This window comes from Salvelinus namaycush, chromosome 4, assembly GCF_016432855.1.
Source record: "Salvelinus namaycush isolate Seneca chromosome 4, SaNama_1.0, whole genome shotgun sequence".
Taxonomy (NCBI): domain Eukaryota; kingdom Metazoa; phylum Chordata; class Actinopteri; order Salmoniformes; family Salmonidae; genus Salvelinus; species Salvelinus namaycush.
In genome coordinates, this window is record NC_052310.1 from 51,951,882 (window position 1) to 51,970,782 (window position 18,901).

General features: G+C 41.9%; 1 protein-coding gene across 1 annotated transcript in view; it reads left to right on the forward strand.

Moving 5' to 3' along the window:
- Positions 1–8,212: 8,212 nt before the first annotated feature.
- The window catches only part of LOC120046601 (girdin-like), an 86,587-nt gene continuing 75,898 nt past the window's right edge, over positions 8,213–18,901 (forward strand). Inside the window, exons 1-3 of the mRNA XM_038991971.1 lie at positions 8,213–8,275; positions 8,409–8,509; positions 14,794–14,902. Of these exons, the coding sequence (XP_038847899.1) occupies positions 8,213–8,275; positions 8,409–8,509; positions 14,794–14,902 (273 nt within the window). The remainder of the gene's footprint in view (positions 8,276–8,408; positions 8,510–14,793; positions 14,903–18,901) is intronic.

An 18,901-nucleotide genomic window follows, 5' to 3' on the forward strand; every position in this document is an offset into this window, starting at 1 on the left:
GTTTTTGCTTTGTCAATATGGGGTATTGTGTGTAGATTGCTGAGGATTTTTTTTATTTAATCCATTTTAGAATAAGGCTGTAACGTAACAAAATGTGGAAAAAGTCAATGGGTCTGAATACATTCCGAAGGTACTGTACCTGTCCAAAACTGTAATCACTAATGCAACTTTTGGATTACCGAAACTCAGTAATGTAATCTGATTACTTTCAGTTATGTTTGAGTCATTAAAAGAAGACAAAAAGGATCAATCAAACGCATTTGGCGTGTCATCATATTGGTCTCTGACTTGTGGTCAGACTCTGTCACGATCGTCTTCGTGAGAGAGAGAGGACCAAGGCGCAGCGCGTGAAAAATACATCTTCTTTAATGAAGGAAAAAACAACCACTTACAAAATGAACAAAACAAACGTGAAGCTAAACAGAACTAAGTGCACACATAGAACATAGACATAGACAACACCCCACAAAAGCCTACTGCCTTTGGCTGCCTTAAATATGGCTCCCAATCAGAGACAATGAATGACAGCTGTCTCTGATTGAGAACCAATCTAGGCAGCCATAGACATAACTAGACAACCTTACTCTACTCTGCCCCATACACATACAACACCCCTAGACACTACAAAACACATACATTCCCCCTGTCACACCCTGACCTAACTAAAAAACATAAAGAAAACAAAGAATACTAAGGCCAGGGCGTGACAGACTCACTTAAGGTGGAACAAACTTAAACTTGCGCCTTTTGTCAATGGTAAATTGAATGTCATTGAGAAAACAAAGGTGTCATAATGTATTTTTTTTTACAATTATCCTTTCTGAATTTAAAAGTAATCCAAGAAGTAATCATTGTGTTTTCCAAAAGTATTTTTGCTGGTAACGTAACTGATTTTAGTTTTTTGTAATCAGATTCCATGCAAATGATTACATGTAATCAGTAACTCCCCAAACCTGTAAATAAGTAACAGGAACCAAGCACGAACGAGGAAAGGGTCATGAGCTCATGAGAGTTAGATAAAATTAGATTTTTTCACAAGGACCTATAAAGGATACTATCCTCTACAACAGAGGTGTCAAACTCATTCCATGGAGGGCCTAATATCTGCAGGTTTGAGTTTTTTCCTTTCAATTAAGACCGAGACAACCAGGTGAACCAGTTTACTAATTAGTGACCTTAATTCATCATTCAAGTACAAGGGAGGAGTGAAAACCCGCAAGACACTCTGCACTCTGTGGAATGAGTTTGACATATACACTCTACAACATAACCTTCACTCCAAATCAAAACTCCAATCCTACAACCTGGAATTTGGACAAAATTACCTGGAAGGATTCTTACTACCAAGGACTATTCAGGACCATCCAGCAAACCAAAAGTAAAATGCATTACCATAAATTCTAGATATTTTACTTTATAAAGACTGAATGGTAAATTAGGGTTACAGAGCTACCAAGCTTGCTAGGACAGAACAGGCCCGGCTGCAACTTCAATTTGCAGTGAAGTGAGAGGTGTGAAAGCCCTTGGCAAAATAAAATCACAACTTCCCCCGCCCAAATGCAGCCGTGGCTTCTTTACATCCCTTTGCAGAGACTATCATAGTACAATTTCCCTCAAATTAAAAATGACTCCAGAGACACTATCTGCGGACTGCTACAAGACTGGCAACATAAGCAACTTAATTTTCCACACATACAATCCCCTGGCATGGCACACTGCTATAAGAGCACACTACCCCTCTGTCAAGAGAGAGGGTATTGGCCCAGGGTGGGTGGAAAATCAGACGAGGGTCCCTGAGACTGAGACAGCCTATGTCAATTTGTACAAGGTTGGAACAGCGGAAGCTTCAAAGGCTTCCAACAGGACTTTTACAGAATCAAAGACATGGCACAGCAGGAGAAGCTCTCTCTTGGTGACGACTCCCCGACTCCAAGTAAGTCCACTGACCACTGTGACTGACGAGAGAGAGAGAGAGAGAGAGAGAGAGCGAGAGAGAGAGAGAGAGAGGTTTCCTTAGCCAAAGGGGTGGTCTGCGTTTTTAAGAAGCCAGCCAAGTTGAAAGAATTTGTAGAGTTGTTTTCCCTGCTGTGTTCAAGCTGCGTAAGGAATGGTGCTGTTGCTCTATGACCCAATAATGAATTAGTATGCTCTGTTACGCACCACATAAACATGATTAATAATTTATGAATAAAAGACATAGGACCAATCGCATTTTCAAAACCAAGGTTTATGCTAAACACACACTGTTCTCCCCATTGAAAAAACAAAAATGGAGCTCCACTAAAAAAATGTCCACATTAAATATAATTGTATTCAGATTGTGGTAGGTGTGCATTACATGAGTCATGATGAATTGATGAGTATTAATTACCTGTAAGTGTTTCAGAATCTATGTGCTCAGCCTGGCCTGTGGGTTGGCCTGCTGTGTATTTGAATCTGAATCCCCTCCTACAAAAATGGTAGTCCAAAGTCCCGCCCAAACCAGAGAACACATGGAATGTCTACCTAACATCCTCTTTTTGAACATAAACAAAAGCCTACATCCATGGGAGATAGTGTTCCCAGAAAGTCCCAGAAAGTCCCATCAAATGAACTCAAAAGCTCTCCTTCCTTATCTCAGCAGACTGGAGAATGACCTGTGCTGGAAATGTTTAATGTTTGTGCTTTTCTAATACCAAATGTCCGTGTTCTATTCATGTGCTTTTCTAATAACTGTTTTCTGTGTTCATGCAAGTGACTGACTGAACGAATCCCCACTATCAGTAGCTGCAATTTGGCAGTACGCCCAGACCTTTGTTTTGAGAACGAAAGATATCTGAGTTTCAAGGTCTCAACTTAGAGACAAGAAACGTCGTGAGGTATTGATCTGTCAAATGTCTTGAACCAGTATTGGTTGGTCACATGAATGAAACAAAATGGTAATGATGAATGAATCATGCTAAATCATGCAAATATAACTTGTCTGTGTACAGCCGTATATAAGACAACTGCTGGGACTGCCCCGGCAGAGCTCCTAACAGATGTTCACGATGGTGCATTGAGTTGGAACCTCTCCAGTGCACTGGCAATAAACAATGATTCATTTAAGATTGACTTCTAGTGTCCCTGTGTAAAATTATTTTCACAACATACCCCTAGTAATTATTTCAGGGAAAGTGATGTGCTTCCATACATAGATTTTAGTTAAGCCCTCAGACGTAACCATTAACAAGTAAATAATTGTTTTTAAATGGCCTTTTTGGTGGCATTGCCCTTTCCCCATTCATTCCGACAGACCAAATAATCAGTTAGGTTGATTGTGAGGCTTATCTCGTGGGATGCATGACTGGGCTGGTCTCAAAATATGCCACAGGAGGTTGGTGGCACCTTCATTGGGGAGAACGGGCTTGTGGTAATAGCTGGAGCGGAATAGTGAGGTGGTATCAAATACATCAAACACATGGTTTCCATGTGTTTGATCCCATTCCATTTACTCTGTTCCAGCCATTATTATGAGCCATCCGCCCCTCAGCAGCCTCCACTGAAATTTGCTTCCTAACTGCTGACAACTCACCAAATCAAAGTTTATTGGTCACGTACACAGTTTAGCAGAAATTCTTATTTTACTATTCTGAATAAAACTGAGTTACAGGTCATATAAAGAAATCAGTCAATTGAAATAAATTGCATTTTATCGATAGCAATTTGAATGCACAGAGATACCGTGGCTAGACCCTGAGGCCCATTGTCGTACCATTCATCTGCCGCCATCACCTCATGTTTCAACATGATAATGCACGGCCCCATGTCGCAAGGATCTGTACACAATTCCTGGAAGCTGAAAATGTCCCAGTTCTTCCATGGCCTGCATACTCACCAGACATGTCACCCATTGAGCATGTTTGGGAATGCTCTGGATTGACGTGTACGACCACGTGTTCCAGTTCTCACCAATATCCAGCAACTTCGCACAGCCATTGAAGAGGAGTGGGACAACATTCCGCAGGCCACAATCAACAGGAGATGTGTCACGCTGCATGAGGCAAATGGTGGTCACATCAGATAATGACTGGTTTCTGATCCCGCCCCTACCTTTATTTTTAACGTACACTATCTGTGACCAACAAAGGCATATTTGTATACCCAGTCATGTGAAATCCATAGATTAGGGCCTAATTAATTTATTTCAATTGACTAATTTCTTTAAATAAACTTAAACTCAGTAAAATCTTTAAATTGTAGAAGCGGTGCTCCTAGTGGCCAGAGACTTTAATGCTGGCAAACTTTTACCTCAACGTCCATTTTACCTAATTTCTACCAGCATGTCACATGTGTAACCAGAGGGAAAATAACTCTAGACAAACTTGACTTTGCACACAGAGACACAAAGTTCTCCCTCATCCTCCATTTGACAAATCTGACCATAATTCTATCCTCCTGATTCCTGCTTACAGGCAAAAACTAAAGCAGGAAGTACCAGTGACTCACTCAATACGGAAGTGGTCAGATGTCTTCACTGACATTTTCAACCTCTCCCTGACCGAGTCTGTAACACCTACATGTTTCAAGCAGACCACCATAGTCCCTGTGTCCAAGAAGCCAAGGTGACTCTGCTTAAATGACTACTGCCCCATAGCACTCACATCTGTAGCCATGAAGAGCATTGAAAGGCCAACACCAACATCCCGTAAACCCTAGACCCACTCCAATTTACATACCACCCCAACAGATCCACAGATGTTGCAATTTCAATTGCACTCCATACGGCCCTTTCTAAGCAAAAAGAAACACCTACGTTATAATAGTGTTCATTGACTACAGCTCAGAGTTCAACTCCATAGTGCCCACAAAGCTCATCACTAAGCTAAGGGTCCTGGGACTAAACACCTCCCCCCAGCAACTGGATCCAAGCGGTACCAATGCATCAAGTCTGGAACCTGATGACCATGACCATGAACAGCTTTTATCTCCAAGCCATAAGACTCCTAAATAGTTAGTCCAGGTAGTTATTGGTTAACTATTTATCTGCATTGACCCTTTTTGCACTAACTCTTGTGACTCATCCCATATTCTGCTTGCTGTTTATTATCTACAGTCACTATATGTTATTTTACATTTTTCAATTATTCCAATTTTTTCTCTCTGCACTGTTGGGAGGGGCATGTAAATATGCATTTCATTGTTAGTCTACACCTGTTGTTTACAAAGCACTTTCCCTGGCTGCCACTACTCACCTCTCCTATGGGGAACCCCCCCCCCCCCAATGCAAGTTAATAGTACCTACATTTGCATTTTAGATACTTTATGATGATTTGGACATGATTTGGCAGGAACATGAAAAGAGGTACCTTACATGAAAACATAATCATAGTTAGTAGTGGAAAAAGTACCCAATTGTCATACTTGAGTAAAAATCAAGATACTTTCTTTTTTTTCAAGATACCTTAAGAGAAAATTACTTAAGTGAAATCACCTAGTAAAATACTACTCGAGTTATAGTCTAAAAGTATTTGGTTTTAAATATGCTTAAGTATCAAAAGTAAATGTAATTGCTAAAATATACTTAAGCATTAAAAGTATAAATAATTTCATGTTCCTTATATTAAGCAAACCAGACAACACAATTATCTTGTTTTTATTTTATTTACAGATAGCCAGGGGCACACTCAAACACTCAGACATAATTTACAAATGAACTATTTGTGTTTAGTGAGTCCACCAGATCAGAGGCAGGGGATGACCAGGGATGTTCTCTTGATAAGTGTGTGATTTGGACCATTTTCCTGTCCTGCTAAGCATTAGAAATGTAACAAGAACTTTTGGGTGTCAGGGAAAATGTATGTAGTAGAAAGTACTGTATATTATTTTGTTTAGGAATGTAGTGTAGTAAAAGTAAAAGTTGTACAAAATATATAAATAGTAAAGTACTTACCTGCAAAAACTGCTTAAGTAGTACTTTAAAGGAATTTAACTTAAGTACTTTACACCACTGATCATTGTGAGCATATTAATAGTGAGATGTGCATTGCCATTTTGTTCCAATCTTTGATTTATTTAAAAACAACATTTCACAAAATAACTAAAAAAGTGAAAACTTCATTGTTTGTTTGCCTAAGCATGACCATCATCCACATACCAATTTTTTTACCAAACTTTTTTTGTGTCAGCAATTGGACATTGTTTTTAGTGGGGGGGGCTAGTTACCCCACGTTAATAAGAGTGATTTGTACAGCAGTAGATATATTAGAGTGGGTTATGTCAATAATCCAGTACACAAATAAATATATGGTGTGTATAAACAGTGTAACTAAAACCCAATGTATGGTAGTAGAAATATTGCAATGAGCCATGCCGAGAATACAGTACTGAAATACGTAGCACAAAACCCCATGGCAAAATGGATAGAATTGCAGGGAATTAGCTTCTGGACCAGAGTACGGAATATAAATAATATGTATGTGAATGGTGTGTATAGACAGTATAGATCGTATGTGAATATAAAAGGTGTGTACAGCAGTAGTTATATAGGATGAGTTATGACTACAGTAGAATACATTATATACATATTAAGTGGGTAAAACAGTATGTAAACATTATTAAAGTAACCAGTCTCTAAGGCGCAGGGTAGAGTACCGGTAAGCTAGTGACAGTGTCTAAGGTTCAGGGCAGTGTACTGGGCAGAGGCCGGCTCGTGATGACTGTTTAACAGTCTGATGGCTTGGAGATAGAAGCTGTACATCAGTCTCTCATGCCCAGCTTTGATGCACTTGTACTTTCTCTGCCTTCTAGATGGCAACGGGGTGAACAGGCTGTGGCTCGGGTGGCTGAGGTCCTTGATTATCTACTTGGCCTTCCTGTGACACTTTGTTTGTAATTACAGGTAGATAACGGTGTAAAAATCCAATATGAATTTCCGTGACCTACAAAGCAGTGCATTCCAATAGGATAATAAAAGGGTTGTGTGTGTTTGAGGATAAATGATATGTGCACTGGCATGCAAGTATCACACAAATTGAAGAAAACTGTTTTTTTTTTAAAAATCAATTACATCAGGATATATCAATAGATGGGCAGATGAGGATTTCTTTCAATCCTTAATACAAAGATTTGTCTGGACATTCTTATTGATCTCTATGTGATAACACTAATGATTTTTCTAGTCATGTTGTTTGAGATCATTTATATGAATACTACCCATAACCTACATTGGCAGCCAGCCAGCCAGCAGGCTACACACACGCACACACACACACACAATGCGTAGTCCTACTGACACACTCACTTTAACAATATTAATTGACAAAGAAGACACATCAAATGTGAATCATTATGTCCTGCTAATGTAGTCTATAGTCTACATACAACATAATCCATTTAATGTGGAAGTGGAACTGTTAATGACAACGTGCTGCAGCCCTATTTTCTTGAGCGCAGTTGATTTTGGCGGAAGAAGACACGTCCTATACGGGTGGATGAGTTGGCTGGAATGGAAACAAAACGGAGTCGAGCCCGTGGAGGCGGTACTTAGTCTAGCGCCATCAGTAAACTCATGTCAGTAGTAGGCTATTCAGCCGTTAGTTACTTGGCTGGAAGAAGGGAATACATGACAGAAGAAAGACATCTCTGCCCATTTCTGTTGGAACAGTCGTTGGTTTTATGGGGGGAAAATATGTGATCTTCAAGACTTAAAAGAACGTGATGGGGAAAGGAATACATTTTTTTAAATTATATTGTAACTCGACGTCCATTGGAGGAAACCAGTTACTGTCTTTAGGCTTACTATTAGCTCTGTGTTTTATCAGATCAACGTTAGATTTTCATGGAGCATGTTCTTTATTATTAGCCTACCTGTACAGGTCTAATGTCTTAGTTAAAGACATTTAGCTGTAGGTAGGTAAGCTGCCTTTAACGGGCACAGGCTAGATGAGATTCAAGGTTTTTCAAAAAATGTGATGCAGTCCTTCTCAAGGAGGGTAACGTTAAAACATGTTTATCTAGGGTAGCAGATACGATAATTGTGGATTAATTTTATTTTCAGCAAAACCCGACGTCATTGACTTGTTTTCTTTATCGGCAAAATTTGTGTCTGTTTAATTAAATCAACCACATGAGCGGCGTCTAAATTAAGGACGCGTTCAGAGGGGTGAAAGGCGACGCGAAGAAAATTCCCCGACAAGAAGAAAATACAGTTTAATTCAAATTCTCAGGAATTGTCGCTGTCCAACACAAGGAAATGGAAAGTGAGGTTTTTACGCCATTGTTGGAACAATTTCTGCTCACGCCTTTGGTCGCCTGGGTAAGGCACCCTAATTAACCATTCTATGGGAAATTGAGCATAGCAATTAAGCAGGGTATCCAAAATAAATGCCCTGTTTAACAAGTGATTTGGTTTTGCTGACAGGTTTGGTGTGTATTGTCATATTTTTCAGGTTAAGGCGGCTGGGCATTCATCAGGAAACGATGGCACCAAACTATCGGAATACATTGAATTGTTGGATGGCATTTATTTAAACGAGATCATGCTTGAGATGTAAGTAGTCTGTCATTTATGGGTGCTCTGTCTTTCACATGAATGAATGGCCATGCATGCTTCTGATCCATTGGCCACTATCATCAATTTTGCCCTGCACTGTAGGTTACAGTGGATTCATGACACAAATTCAGGACAATTAAAAAAAAAAAAAAAAGAGTTCCACAGACACATTTCGCAAGTGAAATATATGTCAGCCATCGATGCAACTAGATCAGGTGGTCTAATCAGAATGAGTTGTAGGTATTTTGAAGCAGACCGTTTCACCTCGAGTTCTGTATTGATGGCGGAGTCTGCAGCAGGTCATCTTCCACTCGAGCAGTCAGTCACTGAAAAATGTCAGAATGTGAATTGTCATCTGCAGCCTACTGAAGACCTCCTCTCCCTGGTGCTTGCTCTGCTTGCCTGCTAGAATAATAGTGTGGCTATTCTACCTCACTCACCCAGCCTACCCCTTGAGGAGGAGTAGAAATGAGGAATCCATCAATCTCTGCCATGACCACTGACACGCACTACAAAAGAAGGCGGTTTCCACCCATGCTTTTGTCTGGGCTAGTTTTGCATTATAAGGTAGCCTATGTCAATTTTGGCCTATTTATCCTGTATGAGTAGAATGACCCTGCGCCTCAACAGTTATTTAGAAGGCAGACATCAAATAAATAGATTTTTTGTTATTGCTGAGCACCTTCTTCTCACTCTGGGCTTGTTACTTCTCACACATTCTATTAACAGGTCTAAGCTCTACTGGCCCAGAGTATCAGTTATCTCACAGTTTCCAGGTACTTGCTGTGCTCATGCTGCCTTGGCAACACTGTCATCAGCTCTCAAATCTTACTAGGTTGCCAATGACCTTGCAAACTCTACTCAGGTCTGTTGAGGCAAATTTGGTATTGTATCCATATCCATTACTCCAGTCATACCGGTAGACCTTGTTTACAATTGCCAATATAATCAGTCAAAGCCTAATATTTGGAATTGTTGATTCTCATCCCAAGAGCAGTTTTCAGTTTTAATGAAATGTAGTTTAGCTGTGCTTGTCTGGCCGGCAGGGTGTTGGGGCTGGCCAGTCTCTTCATCCTAGCTCTTTGTGTGTGTGTGTGTGCACAGTCAGTTTTGGGCAGCTGTTGGCACTCGTCTGCCCAGCAAGACTCCCATACAGAAGACACATTGTCAAAATCTGTTGTGAAGCAGGTTTTTGTCTCGCTCTCACAGTTTCATCAAGGCTACATGTTCATCTTGCATTGGCTGGTTTAAGATATTCACTGGTAAATATTTACCTTGTGCTGGATGAAGTTATTATTATTCCCCCATGTTTGTCCTTGGTTTATTTGATTCGGCCATATCAAAACGCAGGCTTCCAGTTTATTTAGTGAAGTTGTACAAAAGAGTAGATTTAGTTCATGTTAACCATGTCACATCTCATATGGCTTCAGTTTATTCAACAGGTCATGGCTACCAAACTTACTGTTGTCTGCAGTGATGCTGAGTTGGTATGCAGAGTGGAGAGCTGCTTTAAGTGATGAAAAAGATGAACTGCCCAGCGGTCTGTAAAGTTGATGGCTTTGCCCAACAATATGCCCTCTCAGTGCCCATGTCTGTGTTAACTCCTGCTAAGTGCTGTTATCGGGGGCGTAATGGTAGGCATACTTGGTATTGACCTGCCTATGATCAATATAGCCTTGTAAAGGGGTGCTCAGTCTTGTCCATGAGGAGCCGTTAGAAAGATAAATGGATGTCTGAAAGATCAAACAATCCATTTAAAAACACATTTCTAATAGGCATCATACTTCTAGCACAGAGCTGTGTAGACCTTCAGGTTCGCATGCTTTGAAGTAGAGGGTGTATCATGTACTGCATAAAATGAACATGAAATGAGTTGCAGTGCTTGTTGTACAAATAGTGAGTTTGGCTTACTACCATTTGAATCTTCTCATGTTAAATACTGTGTGTGTGTGGTTCATCATGTACTGTACACAGATCGGGGCTCCAAATGATTTAAGCATCTGTATGTTAATTTGGTAATATCTCTCCAAGCTGTTGACAGAGAGGCAGGCAGACTTAAGTTGTCCAGGAAGCACAGAGGCCCTGCTGGATTATCTAACGGCTAGTTGGACTCACAGATGGCATGGTGTCACTGTCTGCCCCTCAGTCACTACTGCCCAACCAATTAGACCACCTTTCAGCAATATACTGTAGGTCTGTTTTCTTGTGTGGAGCACAGACTGGACAGAAGTGAAATATCTCTCTTCTCATTACATTTGTCAAAAAGCAGGTTTTTTTTCTGGTTGTACTGGCATACATTACAGTGGTTCAGGTCCACAGGTGGAATAAGGTGAATGGCTGCATTTTCAGTGTCTGGGATGGTTGACCTGAAGGCCAAATTGTAGCACAATTTAGAGTTAAACCTGTTTTTGAAGCAAAATGTATGAATCAAGGCCAAACTACATCCCCCTCAATTCTGGAAGTGATATTGTTAGTGTGCTATTTTCCACTTCAGTGCTCAAATACATCACCTCAGTCCATGAAACTCAGATGAATGAGACTAATGAGCATGTGACATGCCATACACACACGTTAATTTCACCTGAAGCCGCGCAGCAGCTGTAGGGAAACCACATGCTCATTGTTCCTGAGCCCCTCCCTCAACACCTCAGTCAGGACAAAAGCACAGACGAGTGCGGCCCACTTCCAACGCGACATGGCCAATTAACGCAGCGGTGCAGAAGCTTAGAGGAAGCTATCTGTTGAAGGACAACAGTTGAATTATCTTAATCCATATAGGATTAAAATCTCCAGCAGCTCCCCAATTCACACAAACAGGTGGGGGGTTTTTTCAACTGGAAAAAAAACGGGTGATAAGACAGGACAGCATCACAACCACCACCTCTGCAACACTGTTGAACCAGACACAACACGCCTCCATGCACGCTCTCTCCTTGTGTTTTCACTGAGCGGCATGCCTCCTGCTTAGGAAGACGGGGTATAGTTTGGATTCTTGCTGGACGGCTGGTGTGTATTTGTTGAATTTCCCTCAGCTAGGTTATGTTTCCTTGGAAATCAAAGGCTTCAGTCATAGGCTACTACTGACAGCCAGCTAGACAGACATCCCACACCATGCTGCTTGCCCGTTATCTGCCACAGACCGAACCTTAATGACCATCCTCCTTGCGTCGCGTCTTCCTGGCCGACATTCCGTTTATCTGCCTGAACCAAAACATCTCTCCGTGTCTACCTATGGTTGGTGTGAACACAACAGAGCTAGTGGTTTTGTTTTTGAATGGTAATGTAAACAGTGGGCATTTATTATTATTATTATTATGCCTGATGTCTTGTGCTTCACTCACACGGTCACTAGACTACGGTATTGAAGGAGGATGTTAGGCTGGAAAAAAGCCCTTTGAGTCAGACATGCAGGAAGCAGCTGTTGTGACCTTGAAAGGGTACTGCTTTAACAAGGCCATGCAGAGACTCACAGGAATAGGAACGGCCCTATGGAAATGTACATGAATGACACAAAGCTCCATACAGAACCAAACTACTATGATTGGGCAACACTATAGCAGCTCCATCACACACACACACACTGTCATCCTGCCTGCATAGTTCTGAGCACCGCCTCACCACAGTGGGACAACTGTAGTCATCATCCACATTCCTCTCTGGTGATTTCCCCCAGCTAGCCCTCCATGTGCCTGGGAAGTAATCACTCCTCCCCACTAGTGTGTTTAGACTGAGAGGCTCACTGGCTCTGTCCTCTCCTCATGCTGGGCAGCCGGCCCCTGCTCTACTCTGCCCCCGTTGACTTGCTGCATGATGATGCATGTCAGAAGTAGGTTATTTCCCAATGCAACGCAGGAGCGCCCTGGGCAGTATTGTGCTCTGCATTGACTATTGACTTATGTTGACTCCCCATTTTCTGAAGCCTATATGATCATTGTGGTACATCATTTGGGTTTTGTCTACCTCACAAAGGGCCCTATTCAGGCGCCTGCCGTCACTAACACTGGGGGTGATGTTGTCCAACGAGGGAGGAGGAATAGAGAAGGCCTCGGCCTAAAAAAACTTGGGATTGTGTTTTCAAGGCACATTGAATTGGCTGTGTGTTTCTGGCTCTGTGATGTATAGAGAAGTTAGTTACTAAATTAGCATCCTCCTTCCCAGCTCCCTCAGTGCAGCCACTGCTCGGCTTGAAAGGATTACAGCTCCCTCCATGCTATTTAATTAGGGGTTAAGACGACCCCCCCCCCCCCCACCCCCAAAGTGCTCCTCTAGAGGGGCTCTGAGTGAGCGGTGGGGTCATGTGGCCAGTGCCATTCAAAGTGCTCTTAAAGTGGACCCTGTCTTTCTGATTTGCAAGACTGAGGGGACAGTGTGTGTTTGTGGGAGCATAGCTGATCAAAATGCCTATTAACACATCTGCTTTGTACCCGCTTCCCTTCTCGGGAGAGTTGCTTTCATAAAAAATCATGAATGTTGTCATTTTATTTAGCATAGTTCAATGATAGCTCTCTGGTCTTATGAAGTGCCATTTTTATTTTTTCTAGGCCAACTGCTAAGTCTTAATACAGGGGGTTTTGGGAAGATGCTGGAAACTCTGTTTATTCTTTTTTATCAGTTGCTTGGCAACGGGCCTATTTTTCCATTATGAGTAATATGACCGAGGTGCATTTTATCCCTCACTGAGTGTACTAATTCCATGGAAGCCCAATCTAGAACAGAGTTAACGGTGAGGGGAGAAATTGTGCAAGGTTAATTTGAAATTAGCCGTGTACACATGAGGTTGTATTAGACATGAATGCTAAAAGCTTGGATCACAGATGCAGGCATGTACTCACGCATGTATGACTGCACGCACATGCTACACACATACATGCACTCATGCAGGTAAACACACAACCCTGTTTACAATAGATTTAATGAACATGCCATGCCATTTGGGTTTAATGGCCATGCAACAAATTTAGAGAATTTGTTGTCAAAAAGAATTGTCCCATCCTCCAACATTGTGACATCATTCGCTTTATCAGCAAAGCTTTTAGATCTCCAGACCAGTGCAACGCTGCAACGCTGCATGGACGCACCATCAGATTGGCTTCAGTAAGAAATGAGGTCAGAGGAGAGCATCCAGAGACTGAACTCAAGCCATCTGGCCAGTGAAGGAGCCCAGTGGAGGCCTGCGTGTGTTTAATCTCTGAGCTCGTAAACCATGTTGGTCCAAAACCTTTTGGTTGATGATCATCAAAGCACAGCTCTGAACTAACAGACAGTAGACGAGAGGGACTCAGAAATTGGGTCAACCTTGATGGTCTGTGAGGACAGATGAGGTGAAATTCCTCTGCTTTTGTCCTGTCAGTGTTCAAGAATTCAATTCAATACCCCTTTTTTTGAATTTCAGGTTGTTTCATAATGAATTCCTCATAGCGTGTAATGAACGTAGTTTTGAAAACAATAATGCAAAATGATTTAGAATGCATGATTAATTACTAAACTGTTGATTAATTAAAGGTAGATTGTTGGAATTGCATTGACATTTTTTTACATTTTAGTCATTTAGCAGAAGCTCTTATCCAGGGCGACTTACAAGAGCAATCGGGGTTAAGTGCCTTGCTCAAGGGCACATCGACAGGTTTTTCACCTAGTCGGTTAGGGGAATGTCATGCATTCCTCATACACTCAGAGCAAGGAAAATACGTATTGTTCAGAAGTACCACACCCATGCTTAGTATGTCGAATGTCTGTTAATGCAGGTTGACACTCCTGATAACAGTTATGCTCCTAGCCCTGGGGGCAGTGCATCTCAATAGTACTCCTTGACTAAACTAGAATGCACTCCCTCTGTGATTCTCACACCAGACTCGGGTAATAGTGAGTTGTTTTTGCTACAAACTGTTCTGCAACACAGACAAACGTTCTAGAGTTTAGACCAGAGCTCTCCAACCCTGTTCCTGGAGAGCTACCGTCCTGTAGGTTTTCGCTCCAACCGTAATCTAGTGTACCTGATTTGTTATAATTAGCTGGTTGATCAGCTGAATCAGGTTTGTTACAACTGGGGTTGGATTGAACATCTACAGGAAGGTAGCTCTCGTGGAACAGGGTTGGAGAGCCCTGGTTTAGACATAGCTCTGTTAGTACTGGGGACATCAACACAACCATGAGAAATGTCAACACTGATTTAACACTGTACTGCTAATGCAGCATTTTACTGACTGACTGAAAGGCAGAAAGACAATTTACAAACGGATTTGTCTATTCTGCTCTTATTCTCATCTATTTCTTCCCCACAGAAATCCAAAAGCCACTGTTCAAAGAACCAACAAGAAAGTGAACAATGACTCAACACTGCGCATACAAAACCTCTCCATCCTGATCCGGCAGATAAAGTCGTACTACCAGGTGAGTGGGTAGTTAACCCTGAAGCTCTAATGGAAAAATGATACAGATTGCATCTGGTGCTGAGGTCTGGTTCATTGTGCTGATCTGTTAAAGCCATTAGCTTCCTTGCTCTTTGGGATCAATTACATTTTCTACCCTGGGGTTTGTCAGCAAGACACGTTTCAGTGGAGACTGCCTTGTACACACACACATGTGCACAAAATCAAGTTTAAACTAGCCTATAAACAAATACACACACACATTGGAAAATAAGTATAAACACACACATATTTGAAGATATCTGTGGCTGGTGTGATGTGGCAAGGGGACCTCCATCCAGATGTCACGGAGGCGTCTATAAATGGAAGGGAACTGCATGCAGACATGTTAGACATTTCTGGAGCTGAAACGCAGCACACTAATGTGGTTCTCCGTCTCACGCATTGACTAATGAAGATCTGGGATGTATTTTGGCTTCAGTTTTGTGAGCGCTCAGAACAGTATTAAAACGGACACAATATGAGGAGTTACTTACCCACTATAGTAACTTTAAAAGCTGTCTGCCAGTAGTGTCTCAGTTTCGCTGCTTGGCTGATGTTTTCACTGCATTAGATCATATCAGGTTCTTGCATGTGAGAGTCAATTCAGAGCGTGGTTGATCATTTCCATTCTGCTCAAGTAATGAGACTTCCCATTAATCTGATGGATAGAGGGAGGAAGCGGGGCTTCCTGATGACAAGATCTGGTATACACGATGACTGCGGATGGAGTGGCTCTGGCCTTAATATAAGGGAAGCTTATCTAGCTGTCAGCACCTCTGTCCACCAACTTTTTTGCCAACCTCACATCCGAGAGAGAACACACTTGATAACTAACATGAGGACGATAAAGAATTCCAGCCATGATATGTTGGTGTTTCTGCTGAAGGTGCTGATGCTGGGAGAGATAATTGGTCGTCTCAGGGTGTCTTGGCTCTCAGAATGATAATCAGGAAATGCACTTGATCCAGCATGCACAACACCAACGGCAGGAATGTGTGGAGCTGACTATGGGGTATTTACCCAGCAGCACAGTCTGACACAGCCGTGGGAAATCCTCTCCTCAATCCGGACAGAGATGTTCTCTCCAGTCGGCCGCCATCGATCTTCCTATAGTCATCTGCAAGTCTCAAAGCAGAAACTACGCAGTCACATCCCCATAAGCCCAATGCTCATCAACATACCATATTGTGGAGTAGGATGATGACCAGGACTCTGGACCCTGCTATTACATGCTTGGCTAAGAGACCTTCCTGGAACATCCAATTAAACATCCCTTGAGCATCTCATTACGCAGGGCCATTGTTTATCGACATTAATGTCATAAGCCTTGAAAGCTCTGCTAGGCCCTCTCAAAATGGCTTTCAAAATAATCTGTCACAAAGCCAAGAGTCTTAAGACCCTTATTAGCCGCTTGGGTTAAGTAAGAACATCAACTCTCCAAGTGGCCATGTCAAGCTGAAAGCATTAGCCTTAGATGCACAATGAACGTGTTGTGCTTCTAGGGTGGGTGTCATCAATCTTTTCCTAGCCTTCCCTGCCTTTGCGCTAACCTCATGTTTTATATGTTGTCAATCCAGTGAAGCCCCCACTGTTTGTAGCAAGTCTCTCAATTGTCGTTGTGGCTTTACCACCCACAATCAACTACTCCGTTAACTGGAAACGCCATGCCATTTTCCTTTCATGTGGACAGCAGTGATTCTTGTGGTGTTTTGAGTAGACCTGCGTAGTCCGTTTGACTTGTTTGTTTGAAATCCACTTGATTACCTCATTCACATTCATCAAAGGTTGAGATTTGACGGAGGCCTGGCCTTTGGTGTGAATGACAACTACTTGACTGAGATCAGTGGACCAGTTGCCAGCAAACACGGCTTGGCTTTTTTTAACGTTTCTTTTGTGACTTTCAGCAATGTTTTTTTTTTTTTGATGATTAGTGAACAAGTAATTGCTCCACTGAAACAAGAACAGCCCAGTCTTATGATATTGAAATAATTTCAATATCATAAATAATAATAATTTCAGATTAAAGGTCTGGTCAACAGACCCCTTGATTTTTGAGGTCTTGAATTGAAGCATCCTCCAGCACACTACTCCTTATTCCTAGGCTCTGGATTGCCTACTATCCAGCCTTAAGTTGCTATCTCTGCCCTGGCTAAGGTTCACCCTGGTGCTTCAGTGCTGCTGGTTATCAACCTCTATGACTGGCCTGCCTGGCTGATCCAAAACTAGGCTCGTGGAAAACAGGCCAGCGGGCCCCAGCCATTCACCACTGGGGCTGATCAAAGTCTAGAGAGAGGCACTTTGACATTGAACAATGTCTTTGCTTTTCTTTGCTGTGGTCCCAGTTGTTCCTGCCTTTTTAATTCATCCCTTTTTAATCTTACGTGTTCCAGATGGAAATGTAATCAATTCTCTAGGTTTTCAACTAATGGAGTTAACATCATACTAAAGTGGGCATGTAGACACTGCAGGGCTCATTTGGCATATATGGTGGTTATGTTGGCAGCTCTACCATCTAAGGGTCTGTGTAGTTTGGCGGCATTCTTTTGTCTGTCGAGCTTCTGCAGTGTAGCTTCACTCTTGAATCTCGGGAGGAGGAACATTATTAAGCTACTGATCGTGCTGACTCCGTTCAAAGTCTCCTGCAACTGAACAAATGTAATACTTAAGCTAACTCTCCTCTTCAGAGCTCCGGTGTCAGACAAGAGACCTCCATTCCTCTGGGACCCGCCCCCCTCCATCCATCCATCCTATTAGTGCACCAGTGTCTTGGACACGTGGAAAATGACTTTGTGCAGAGGTTGTTAAAGTGGAGTGGCCTATAGTTCCATAATGTCTTTCATATATATATATTTTTATTTTTTTGCGGTGTCAACTCTCATTGGCATGCATTTTGTCATGTGTCCCAAGGTTTCTGCTATTGCACTTATCGATCGGCTGCTTAAATATTTGTAGGCGCTAGTCGCTCATTGAGTGCTATTGTTGTTGGCATGGATACTGTGTTACTACGGTATGACACTGTATTGCGGTTGGGTTTTGTAGGAAGGAGCAATGCTCATGACTTGTTTCTGTCAGAAGGAATGAACCAATGCTTTCCTAGTTCTGACTTATTACACTAGGAGTGCACTAGATTTTCATTTAAAAAATGGCATCGCCTTTTATTTATGAAGTAGGCTATTCATTCTTTGTCATGTTCTTTCAGGATCCTCATTACTCAACTGTACGTAATACCTTCCTTAGCTAGGCTTTGGTCATTAGGATCAGGGCCTGAGGTAATCATTGGTGGATGCATCGCTTCCAGGTACTTCGCAGTCCACTGAATTCAACTGTGAAGCTGTGAGGAGTGCTTTCCAAATACTCAACAGTTCACTGAGTACTACCTGGTGATTCAGAGGCCAGAAGGTGGTTTTGAGATCTAACTTAGTAACTCTATTTCACACTGGAAATGGTCATTTTACATTTTTCCAAACATTTTAAGTGACTCTGTGTGGAGGATGTTGGGATTTGTTTATTATTATTATAATAATTATTTTCATTCCTAGTAATGATATTTGGGTTTTCCAGTATTGTTGATTGGTCCTATGAAGGTTTCTCTTCTTGGTTACTCAATCCAAATGAATGTTAGGCCTATTTATTTGGTGGTCTCTGTTTGGCATGCATGCAGATTTTTCTGGAGCTCTCCCCAGCCCAAAAAAATCCATGTGCGTAGCATCACGTCAAGTAAAAAAAAAAAAGAAAAAAAAAAAAAGATGACTTCTGGGCCTACACTTTTCAGTACCGATGTGAATTGAAGAGTGGACCTGCTGTGTAACATCGCCCTTTAGCACTGCTTTGCTTTGGGGTGTGTTAAGGCAGTAGCTCATTTTGTTTTCACTGCATTAAAGGGAACAGTGCTCCATTCACACACAGGGCCTTGGTCCTCAGGGCACTGAGCCTAATGTATCTTTTGACCTCACCCCTACCCCATGCCCATTTTTTAGAA